At 46.8% G+C, this 12,900-nt stretch overlaps 1 protein-coding gene across 1 annotated transcript in view; it reads left to right on the top strand.

The window, feature by feature from the left end:
• Positions 1-1,102: 1,102 nt before the first annotated feature.
• Positions 1,103-12,900, top strand: part of LOC120395613 (glioma pathogenesis-related protein 1-like) — a 42,920-nt gene continuing 31,122 nt past the window's right edge. Inside the window, exons 1-2 of the mRNA XM_039520191.1 lie at positions 1,103-1,429; positions 9,303-9,548. Coding sequence (XP_039376125.1) covers positions 1,244-1,429; positions 9,303-9,548 — 432 coding nt within the window. The 5' untranslated portion in view covers positions 1,103-1,243. The remainder of the gene's footprint in view (positions 1,430-9,302; positions 9,549-12,900) is intronic.

Genomic DNA, 12,900 nt, shown 5'->3' with positions numbered 1-12,900 from the left:
ACTGAGCCTTTCAGTGCAGCACAATTATACTAAACACACATTCTTTAATTCAAAATAAAAATTAAGATATTATACATATGCCTCATCCACAAAAACAAGATTTAGTAACGTCAAATGCCTTTCCCCGTGACTGTTTTAGATTGAGATAGATGAAGTCTTTAATAAATAAAATAATTAATTATTGTTATTTATTGGACTATTGTAGCTAAATAGATGAGACATTTCATTACGTAATAGGAAATATTTACAATTTCAAAATAATTCCTCTCTCTATCTTTACACACACACACACACACTTTTAATTCAGCATGTATCCTTATTACTGAACAGTGAAAAATGTAATTAGTCAAGAACTCGAATAGTTCAGGAAGTTAGAAAGAATGGGGATGGAAAACCTGCGCTATAACAAGTATATTGGGAATACCGGCGTGGACTTGACGCGTTTCTGGAGGCTATGAGATGTTTCCAGGTTGCACCTGTTTCAAACATTTTCCAAGAAAGATCTCCAGAGTCTAAGCCTTCTCTGATTTTAAAGCCAGTAGCAAATATAACTCCTCCTCCTGACATTTGTTTGTCAGGAGCTATATGTTTTACCAAGATGCAGGAGGTATCTATGCAGTCCAAGGGCACAAAGTACACTATATTCTCATTCATATGTCTACAGACTTGGTGGCAACCAGGGGGTGACAAATGCACAGGGGAAGGGGCTCTTTGCTGCTGCAGAGACTGGCAATGCTGCTTAGGGGCAGTTAATAACAGTTTTGAGGAAGGGGTGGTTTTCAGGGAGAGGAGCAGAGTTAGCGATGCTATTATGTGTGAGTTCCAGGAAATCAGCAGGTGACCGAGTGCTGTGGCTAGATGCCAATGGGAGGGAAGGGGGGCTATGTTACACATGACTCTTTTTGAGGGGGGTACAGAAAACGCTGCTGGGGAGGAACCCTGATGCGGACTAGAGTCCATACTGTGGACGAGTGGCGGGCACGACTTAGAGGGAGACTGTCAGTGCATGAATGTTGTGAGGGGGCACCGTCCGTGCTGTGTGTTGGACGGGTTCCGGGAGGGGCTCACTCAGAGCGGGGGGTCGGGCTCGCCCCGGGGCGGGAGATTCTCTCTGTGACCGTTGCAGAGACCGTCGCAGCGCGAGCGCGCCTGGGGAGCCGTTTGAGAACTGGACTGGGGCCGCGCCAGGCGCCGGGCAGAGGCCGCCTGTGACTGCAGCCTCGCTCGGAGCGGCGGCGGCGCCATGCGGCTCTGGCTGCTGGCCGTGCTGGGGCTGGGAGTGCTGGCGGGTATGTGCGGCGCACAGCGCGGGAGGGCCAGGCCGGTCCTGCCCATCATCACCAACAAGACGTTCATCGACGCCTGCGTCCGGGAGCACAACAAGCACCGCACCGCCGTCCGGCCCGCTGCCGCCAACATGCTCTACATGGTAGGGAGGGGCCGCTCGGGGGCTGGGCGGGCTGCAGCCCCGTGGGAGACAAGAGGAGGAGTGGTGGGAGGGGGCGCTGCCCACGGGGGACATTGGAGGGGGCGCTGTCCCACGGGGGACGTTGGAGGGGTTGGTTGGAGGGGGCGCTGTCCCACGGGGGACGTTGGAGGGGCTGATTGGAGGGGGCGCTGTCCCACGGGGGACGTTGGAGGGGCTGATTGGAGGGGGCGCTGTCCCTCGGGAGACTTTGGAGGCGGCGCTGTCCCATAGCCCCTATGAAAGATCAAGGCTGGAAGCAACCTAAGAGTCAGAAATGGAAAAATAAAAATATTAATGAATAATTAACACTTAAATGGCTGGTGCTGCGAAAGCACTTTATAAAGGGAATGATGAAGTATAATTGTTCCTATTTTACAGATTAAACAAAAAGGCCTCATCTACAATGTAAATCCAGCAGGCGGGGAGCCATTTACACTACCGTTAAATACAGATCAACTGTGTGCTGTGGACAGGACCAAAACATGTTTTAACGTTTCCACCACATAAAACTTCAGCCTTGAGCTTTGTCGAGTTGCTGCCCAGTTCAGAAACACTATTCAACCCTCTCACTGCAAGAGTAAACCATTCGGTACCAGGGGCTACCCGGTTCTAACTTGGCTCCCCCCAGGCCTGTTGGATTTGCAGTGTACAGAGGACCTTTCTTGTTTAGAAAGGGATATTGAAAAGGGGCCAGGCCGTTACAATTCTCCTTTACTGCAGTGGAAGCTGCAGCCTCACCTCTTGATCAGACCCACACATTACATTCATCAGGGTTGAGGGTGAGGGAGTGATTCGTTTATAATTATATTTAATTATTTAAATATCTTATTTAATGGCAGCCAAGGAAACTTGACAAGAGAGGAAATTCAAGCTACCTCTGGGACTGGGAGGTGCCACAGGGCATCATGGGGACTGTAGTCTTTGATGGTGTCACACACACACCTCTCTCTCTCTCATCAGTTCCTTGCCCTCCTCACAGCATAGGCTGGCCTGGGAACATCTGTGGCCAGCGTGATGGATTTATCTAGTTTCTAACATGAGGGCAGCATCCCATCACTGAGAACAATGGATGTGAAAATAAAATGTCAAGCAGCTTGACTGGTGAGAAATGTTTAGGGATCCAAAGTGTGTATTGTTACTGTAGCCATTCTGATCCCAGCATAGTAGAGAGACAAGGTGGGTGAGATAATATCTTTTATTGGACCAACTTCTGGTGAGAGAGACAAGCTTTTGAGGGGAGCTTACACAGAGATTCTTCTTCAGGTCTCAGAAAGGTACTCCCAGCATCACAGCTAAGTACAAGATGGAACAGATTATTTACCATAAGTAGTTAATACAAATTTCAAGAGACTATTCAAAGTGAAGTGGCCAGTTAACACTAGGTCAAATGACAAAGGATGAATGTAAAGAAATAACACAAGCATGTAGGGACAAAATTAGAAAGGCCAAAGCACAAAACAAGATTAAACTAGCTAGAGACATAAAGGGTAACAACAGCAAAGAGTCCTGTGGCACCTTATAGACTAACAGACGTTTTGGAGCATGAGCTTTCGTGGGTGAATACCCACTTTGTCTGATGCATGTAGTGGAAATCTCCAGGGGCAGGCATATATATGCAAGCAAGAAGCAGGCTAGAGATTATAAGGTTAGTTCAATCAGGGAGGATGAGGCCCTCTTCTAGCAGCTGAGGTGTGAAAAACAAGGGAGGAGAAACTGGTTTTGTAGTTGGCAAACCATTCACAGTCTTTGTTTAATCCTGAGCTGATGGTGTCAAATTTGCAGATGAACTGAAGCTCAGCAGTTTCTCTTTGAAGTCTGGTCCTGAAGTTTTTTTGCTGCAGGATGGCCACCTTAAGATCTGCTATGTGTGGCCAGGGAGGTTGAAGTGTTCTCCTACAGGTTTTTGTATATTGCCATTCCTAATATCTGATTTGTGTCCATTTATCCTTTTCCATACAGACTGTCCAGTTTGGCCGATGTACATAGCAGAGGGGCATTGCTGGCATATGATGGCGTATATTACATTGGTGGACGTGCAGGTGAATGAACTGGTGATGGTGTGGCTGATCTGGTTAGGTCCTTTGATGGTGTAGATATGTGGGCAGAGTTGGCATCGAGGTTTGTTGCATGGATTGGTCCCTGAGTTAGAGTTACTATGGTGCAGGGTGCAGTTACTGGTGAGAATATGCTTCAGGTTGGCAGGTTGTCTGTGGGCGAGGACTGGCCTGCCACCCAAGGCCTGTGAAAGTGTGGGATCATTGTCCTAGGGCTCAAGCATAACCTTACACTTTAGGACACCACCCTTACCCTGTTTCTAGGGCTCAGGCATAACCCTGTCAATTTAGGTACCCACCCTCACCCTTCTGTGGGCTCAGGTGTAACCTTACACTCTTCAGGTTTGTGGGGTCTTTTACCGGTGAAAGAGCCTTACACACTAATATCTTTATTCTCTATTTATTAACTGTTACCAAAACCAGAATGCACACACTACCCATACAATGCTTACCACTCCCAATAAGACAGATGAACTTTTCTTGATGGCCAGTCAGGATCAGGTTCATTGTGGGGACTCCAGGTTCTGCATGGTGTCACTGGCAGAGTATTGAGGTCTGGCAGCTCTGTTTGAGGCTGTGTTCTGGAGTTGGTTCCCAAAGAACTTCCTTTTGGACCCCAGTTTACATCATGAAATTTAAGTCCTTTTTAGCTATACCTTAACCAATCATTATACTAAAATTTTACTAACCAATCATAACAATATAACAAAATTCTTAAAATTCTCTAACCAGTGCTACCCCACCAACTTAATTAATTACACCTAGCAAAATTAATTATGTAACAGACAGAAACATAAAATGACAAAACAATAAAGAAATGAGGATTTCACAACCGCAACTATTGATAAGTGATTTCTTGCCAGACAGAATGCTATCAAACTAAGTTTTGTTTAACCATCTTAAGATCTGTTTCTTTATCTGGTGATAGTGGGTGCTATTAGGACAGGGTTTCTTTAGCAGCCTGATACTACATTGTTTTAATGTAGTTTAGATGGAATGTGAGGATGTGACTTCCACCTTCTCAGCTAATGGCTGCTACTCAGCTGCTCTTTTAATATAGTCGGAGCTTATAGGTCAGTGGTGAGCAACCTGCGGCCCGTCAGGATAATCTGCTGGCGGGCCGCAAGACAGTTTGTTTACATTGGCTGTCCGCAGGCATGGCTGCCCGCAGCTCCCAGTGGCTGTGGATTGCTGTTCCTGGCCAATGGGAGCGGCAGGAAGCAGCGGCCGGACATGCCTGCAGATGGTAAATGTAAACAAATTGTCTTGCGGCCTTACAATAGGCCTTATAATACGGCTGCAGACAAAGGCCTTATTATTACAGAACAGGCCCAGAACAGCTCATTAGCCTCCCCCATACCAGTGTGAGGGCGTGCCCTTTCAGATATGCAAACTGTTTCTTTTGTTTTATAACTTACCATTTTCTCTCTATTAATAAATCTGTTTAAGAAAACTATTGTATGTGTGATTTCACACAGATGTTCCACAAAAATCTCTCATTCTCTAAGGACAAGTGCTGAATAGTAAGGAATTTCAGGAACCTAATCCCTCCACTCATGGTCTTGGTAACACGAGGCATGGGGAGGAAAGTATCCTCTCCCTTTAATGCATATCTGGCAGCACAGGAGAGAAACCTAGTGTTCAAAGAGATGTGCATTAGTGAGGGTGCAGCTAACATTAATATTCCACTTGTGAGAATTATCCCAACCAGAGTCAGTCACTTGTGGTGGAGTCAGTTTTGAATGTGCCTTAACAACATTTATCTCAGTAGACAGATACCAGGATATTCTTGACACAATTTCCTGGTGTTTTCATGATTTCAGTTACAACTAATGGACTGCATTCATTTAAGCCAGTTTTCTTCACAGTAAGACTACACAAACAAGCCAATCCTTATTCTCCAAGAAACAAAGGATTAGAGTAACCAATATAGTGGTGGGGGAGTGCAGTGAAGGGTGATGATCCCCAAACTGTGCGGCCTGCCCCCCAAGGGGGTATGGAAAAACATTTGGGGGGAGCAGTGGGGCCCAACTCTGCCCTGACCTCAGCTGTGCTCTGGTCCCGCTTCAGCCCCGGCTCTGCTCCCGGCTGCAGCTCCAGCCCCAGCTGCAGCTCCAGCCCCACTCCCAGGCATGGCCCCACTCCTGGCCCCGACCTTGGCCCCCAGATCCTGGGTGTGGGGTGTGGACTGGTAAGAGGGGGCACAAGCAAAAAAGTTAGGGGAGGGTGGCTTGGGCGGGTGGCTCAGGCCAGCCCCACATAAAGGCAGAGGAGAGGGGTTTGGGCTAGCGCCGTGCCGCATGGGGAAACAGGGGCCGCCTTAGGCCACCTATGTGCCATATGGGACGCTCAGGCCAGCTTCACGTCGCATGGGGGAAGGGGGCCCCTCGGCCAGCTCTGCGGGGTTTTGGTGAGCGGTTCCACACAAGGAGCGAATATGCTTACCTTACCACAGGCTCCATCTTCCAGCCCAGCCACAGGGTGAGGTTTCAGGGGGAAGGAAAGGAACAGAACAGTGGGGCACCAGTTAGAGAGGAGGAGCAGGTGCTGGGGCCTGGTTCTGGTTCTCCTGCAGGGCCCCCAAATTGGCTGGGGCCCCTGGGCACAGGGCCCGTTGGCCCATGTGATAATGCGCCACTGGCTGGAGGATTTTATGTGTATTTACCTGTTTCCATAAGCTCTGTTTCAGAAAATGTGTTTTTAAAGAAGTAATACACACAGAACCAAAACTATGGTATTTATGCAATTTGACATTTGCTTGATTGATATGTGAACACTAAAACTCCCAAATAAACTATTTGACAAAAAGAAAAACCAGTTGTGTGTAAAGTAATGTAAATAATTTCAGTCACTTCTTACTTAAAAACAAAAATGTATTTTTTAAATTTTATACAATGATTATTAAGTGATCTTGAAAACTAAGGCCATATCTACACTCATGCTGCACTTAGTACATTGCTTATGCATATGCATACTTGGCTCCTTGTGTTGGCCATATGCGTACTCACCAGGAGTGCTAGTATTGATGTAGAGTGTGGTACATCATGGGTACGTATCTTACTGTGCCACTTGCCACCACTGGGATACTCCAGATCTCTTTTAATGTCAACATCAGGCACCCAGGCACACAGGTGAGTGTTGCCTGCTACCAAGTAACCCAGGAAGGAAAGGGGTGGGGGTTTACACACACTTACCCAAGGTTCCTTCCCCTGCATTGGGCTCACCCATGCTTGCCTGGTGGGACTGGTTGGACTGCAGTGGAGTCAAAAACAGATCCTGGCTCACTGGGCAGCTGGTTCCCTGGTTGCCTTTCTTCCATACACCTCCTTCTCCCAGTTCACGGCAGAGGCCTGTGACTCGGGCTCTTTGGATGTATACACAGTGCTGTTGGGGTGGTGGTGGTGGCTCTGTCAAGTAGGGCATGCATCTCTTTGTAAAAGCAGGCAGGTTTGCAGACCAATTGTTGGCCTCCTTAGCCTTCTGGTATGCCTACCAAAGCTCTTTGGCTTTCACGCAGCATTGCTGGTCCCTGTTGTAGCCCTTGTCCTGAATCCCCAAGCAATCTGCTCATAGATATCCACCATTCTATGGCTGGAGATCCAATACCTCCTGTCTGTGTATCTGGAGCATGTAGCTGGCATGGTCAGCTTGGCAGTTGCACTCAACAGTGGAGAGCTGCTTGGTGTGCTCGCCAAGCCAGGCAATCAGGAAAAGGAATTTCAAAAATTAACAGGGCTTTAAGGGGGGGGGAGGGGCTTCCAGTCTCTGTAACCTTTGGAAGTGGAGTTCACAATGGTGACCAGAGCTGTCAGCACTGGGCATTGTGGAACAGCTGCTGGGGGACAATAATGGTCAACTTAAGTAATGCAGTAATCTACACTCACACTGCGTTGACCTAAGTACATCAACCTTGGCTCTATATCACTTGGGAACATGGCATTATTAAGTTGGTGTAACAGGGCTCTCATGTTGGTGGGAGCCAAATTTAAGTGTAGAGACATGCACAACTAGGTCAAGATAAGCTGCCTTGTGTTGACCTAACTTTGTAGTGTCATCATTCATTCATTCATGCCCGTCACCCCAACCGGGGTATGGGCCGCCAACCACAGATCTCCAGAGTCTTCTATCCTGGGCCATTCGCTCTAGCTGGTTCCAGGTATAGCCCATTTTTTTGCTATCAACCTGAAGGTCGCGTCGCCAGGTATTTCTTGGGTGGCCTCTTTTCCGCTTGCCTTGGGGGTTCCACCGCAGTGCCTGTCTGGTGATGTTGGTTGGTTGCTTGCGTAGTGTATGTCCTATCCAGCCCCACCTTCTCCTTCTAATTTCTTCCTCTGCTGGGAGTTGACAGGTCCTCTCCAAGAGGTGGATGTTACTGATGGTGTCTGGCCAGCGGATCTGGAGAATCCTTCTGAGGCAGCTATTAATGAAGGTCTGGATCTTCCTGGTGGTTGTTTTGGTTGTCCTCCAGGTTTCAGCTCCATACAGTAGGACTGGACATCATGAAGCCTACTCCCTGTGTGTGGGGTGCGTTGCTCTCTTCATGTCCTGAATACAGCAACAGCTCTCCTGTCAACAGTCGTCTCTGTCCAGCTTGCGTCCATCTTGTCTCGCTAATGCCTAGTAGGGTCAGGTTGTTGCTCCTCATCTCTGCTGCAACCTGCGCCGTCTTTCCTGACTCGTACATGGTCCTCATGTTCCATGTGATCCTCCTGGTTGTAAGAAGGGTGATCGGCTTAGTGGCTTCCTCGCGGCTTTCACCACCCAGCATCATGCGTCTTCGAGTTGAAGACCCTTCTTTTTCCAGGCTAAAAGTCTCTGTTAACTCTATTGTTGGCGTTTCTGTAGCAAGCTGATTTTTACGGGGTAGAGTTGCTAGCCCCACGCCCAACCCTCCTCCTTTACCCTGACTTGGGACAGGCAGATGGCCCCAAAGGACCTCTCTGGTGGTGTTAACTTTGTAGTGTAGACCAGACCAAAGTTTTCTACAGCAACACAATAAAATAAAATGTTGCAATGAGTCATAGAAGGTGATTCATTCTATAACACAACTGTCTTTTGTTCTACATCTGCAGAAGTGTTAACTGCCCACTTCACTTTGAATGGTCTCTTACAACAATCTGTTCCTCTTTGTATTTAGCTGTCACACTCTGGATATATCTACTTAGCAACTGACACTTGTGGCTGGCCTGTGCCAGCCAGCTCAGGCTCACAAAGCTCAGGCTGTGGGGATGTTTCATTGCTGCATAAACTTCTAGGCTCTGGCTGGTGCCCAGGCTCTAGGACCCTGTGAGGGGGAGGGTCCCAGGACTTGTGCTCAAACCCAAAAGTCTACACAGCAATGAAACAGCCCTGTGGCCCGAGTCCTGCAAGACGGAGTCAGTTGGCATGATCCAGATGCAGACATCTAGATTCTGTGTAGTCATATCCTCTGAGTACCTTTCCCAGACCTTACAAATAGCTCTATGTAGGCTCAAAAGCTTGTCTCTTTCACCAGCAGAAGTTGATTCGATAATCATCCACCTTGTCGCTCTTCTATGAGTAAGTCAGTTTACATTTCTATACAGCTACTCTAAAGTTCACTGGTAAGTTAAAGACAGGATTTTGGAGTGCATGACTGGATGACAGAAGGGGAACAAAATATTTGTATAGTTTTACAGAATGACAATTTTAGTCAAATTCAATTCATAGCTATTCATTTTCTACCTTAATTTGTCTGATGGATACAAACGCCATTGTAATTTAACTCTCTGCATAGCTTCTTCAACTTTACTGTTTTGCAGACTTGGGATGCAGCTTTAGCACGGACTGCGAGGGCATGGGCAAAAAAATGCCTTTTTGAACATAGTCCGTATTTAATGGAAAAATATATGTCCCATCCTCATTATGGGCATGTTGGAGAAAATATCTGGACTGGACCTTACGGGTTATTTAGTGTCCCTGAAGCCATCAAATTATGGACCGACGAAGTCCAGCACTACAATCTTCAGACTAACAAGTGTACTAAAACATGTGGTCATTATACTCAGGTAACAATTTTCATTGCTAAAACAGTTTACACAGCTCAAAGCATAATCCCAAGAATTAGAATTGGTGGAGACAATAAATAATTACCAGTTAGTGGAAAATAGCTGTTATAGTGAGTGACCCATACCCCCACTTTCTTTCAGTGTTCCATTTAGATACTTGTACAGCCCCCATCATCATACTGTCTGCTAACTCTTAAGATACAGTTTGAAAACTATCACCCTGGGTTACACAACAACTGTGAAAAACTTCCTAGCTAGTACTGTGATTATGTTAACTTTTGTAAACAGAAATCTTCTCTAACTTGGCGTTCAATCTAGCCAAGGCACCTCAGTCCTCTTTTCTAAGTTTTTCAATCTTATAAGAAATAAAGAAAATTCTGTAGGGGAAAATGGGGAGTGTGATGGAGCTCCACTCACCACACTGGTGACTCCTACTGGCCGTCTTGGGGATTAGCTCCCTAGGTCAGTATGCCCACTACTGGTAGTGCCTTGTCCGTCGTCACTTCTGCTCCTGGACCCACATCACTCCAAGGACCGCAGCATCTTCTTCATGACACAGCCCTCTGGCTGTATCATGCTCTATGCAGTGGGGGGGGGGAGGGTATGGGAACCCGGGCCCACCCATTACTCCGTGTCCCAGCACAGGGACCCTATAGATGGCAGCCACATGCTGCATCCCCTCCAATTCATCAGTACCTTTCCCTGGACCACTTTCCTATGGCCCCAGCACCCTCTTTGCCCTTGCCTCAGGGCCTCAGCCTGCAAATCCCAGCTGCCAGCCAGAAGGTCTCTCTAGCTCTCCTGGTCCCTGCTAGCAGCACTGCTTTGTCTAGGGTGCTAGCTTCTTTCTGCCTGACTAGGCGCCTGATTTCCCCTCCTTGAGCTCCAGGCAGCTACTGAATCCACTCTGCCCTGCAGTCTTCTTCTAAGTGCCTGCCAGGCCCTGATTGGCTGCTCCTTGCAGCCCCTCTCCTAGTGGCTGCTTTTCTCTCAGCCTCCCTAGGGCTCTATTAACCCCTTACAGGCCCGTGTAGGAAGACGCCCCATCACAGGGGGTAAGAAAAGAGGTAACTTGTTATTTGACAGAAATATAACTCTCTTTTATTTGTATCAAAAAGGTAAATAAGCTTTATGAAAATCTTAAATGATTGTGAATCCACATGAACTTTGAAACAGAATTGTTTTCCAGTATGGCAAATGTAGTCACATTTTACCTCTCTGAAGCCTCAAATTGTTAGCTAACAGCCAATAGAAGTGGGTATTTAAACGAAATACTTCATCCTTTATTTTAATTATGAAACACCAGATTGTGAGTTATGCTTATATGTTGATCTTGCATTTTTTCATGCAGTGAAGCCTATTAACAGCCACCAGAGTGACTGACAGTTCATCAAGTGGCTTCTACACTTACGGGACCAAGGCAGGTGTATTGTGAACTTCCAGAATAAGTGTCAGTGGGGGCCAATCACCTCTTCCCTTCCCTCATGTAGAGTTCTGAGGTTATAAAAGTGGGTGTTGTCCCAACTGCCTGTTTCTTCTAATTGCCAAGGGTGCCAGATCATCTAATTGCCCCTCAATATCCTCAATGCTTACTTTGGTTCCATGGTCCTTTTAAGATCCTTCAACAGGTTAATCCAGTCACCTTTGAACTCCAACTACCCCGCTCTCTGAAGATTAATCTGGTGATTCATGTATCACTTTTGAAACCCTACACAGAAACCCTTTCCCTCACAGGACCCAGCCGCCTCTTCCATCAGTACAGGTACAGCTTCCCCCCTGAAGAGAGGACAAGAGAGGAAATGTAGTACATGTGACAGATGTTAGCCATGTTGCTTGATGCATTACTGCAAGATGTTCAAACACTACAGTGATAAGGTTGAAACAAAAAAATATATAGAATAGAATACCTAATATCTGATACTGGCTACTACCATCAGTGCTGTTTTGTGTGTTGCTGAGCCCTGCCTTGGTGCTACAGACACCTAAGAACTCTCATCCTGGGTCTTCACTGAGCCCTTCTTTGGATGTGAGTAGTAAACAAGCTTCACATTTGAGAGGGTCCCAGCTTCAAATCCCCCCATCTTGGAGGAGGCAGATCTTCTGTTTCTGGACCCTAAAAAGTGATGAATATTTTTACACTCACTTGAACTTAGGTAGTGACATTGGCCAGTGGGAAAAACCAGTAGGCTGGAGCTTTTGGATTCACACTTAGGGGTAAAGACAAGTTACCCAGGCTTATTGGTCTGTAGGGTATATTCCTTGCCCCCCCCACACCCCTCTGCAGGTGAGAATTGCCTGCTATAAAGCAGAGTTGGCTATATGACTTCCTCATCTCGAGATGCATTACCCTGTCATGTCATCTCTCAGGGAGCTGATTCAAGACAATGTCACTTTTCTGTGGATGCCAGAGATAGACCTCTTGATTATTTCCAATCAGAAATATTTGTTCTGCCTATGGTGGCTGCCCATCAATCACATTGAGCTAAAAGGAGCACATGTGATGAGACACCCTCAAAAAACATCTATTTTTATATCTTAATCTGTCTGTTCCAATGAATGTACTCTAGTTTGCGTAGTAGGAGACCTCTATCAATAAAGCTGAATCCTAAACTTTGGCCTTTCTGCGGCACCAAGAGTTTTCACCAATTGCCAGACTGACATAACTATTTTTTCTCAGCTGTCAGGACATCCAAATCTATATCCAGACTTTGGCCCTCAAGAAAGTGTGCAGGTTCTTCTAGTCCTTGGAACTTCACACACACAAATAATACTTTACTTGATCCAAAAGCAAAAGGTGGCTAGCCCTCCATATGCCATATTCTATATGGAAAATGTGGTCTTACTTGCATCATCACCTTAATTGCTGTCTAAAAAGGTGTCTGATTTCAGTTGCTTTCAGGTTACTAGCCTCACTATTTCATCAAGATACATTCACATCCAGGGAGGTAGGCACCATAACTTGAATGTCCAAAGGTCCTTAAGTTATCCATCTGGAACCAACCTGGGGGACTGGATAGAGCCACTTCTCCCTTTCCCTCCCTTCCTTCCTCTCCATTACTCTGCACAGACCTGATTGGCTGGAGGGAGTGCCATTCCAAACCGAGGCCACAGAATTAACTACAGACCACCTGGGAGGGTTTGAGCCAGTGAGGCAATGGCTGGGGAGAGGCAGGACAGGGAACAAGCTTGGGAAGATTTAGAAAGAGAAGAAAAAGAAAAACAAAAGAAAGAATGAACATAGGCAGCAACTCTGAGCTGGGGCAGAGATGGAGACACCACCAGAGTGCAGAGCATGAACTAGGAGCTGCTTGGATGAAAGCTAGCTGCTACACTGGGGCTTGCAAAATAGGAC

This window comes from Mauremys reevesii, linkage group 1, assembly GCF_016161935.1.
Source record: "Mauremys reevesii isolate NIE-2019 linkage group 1, ASM1616193v1, whole genome shotgun sequence".
Lineage (NCBI taxonomy): Eukaryota > Metazoa > Chordata > Testudines > Geoemydidae > Mauremys > Mauremys reevesii.
The sequence above is the reverse complement of the archived record's forward strand: the minus strand, read 5'-3'. Positions and strand labels throughout refer to the sequence as shown.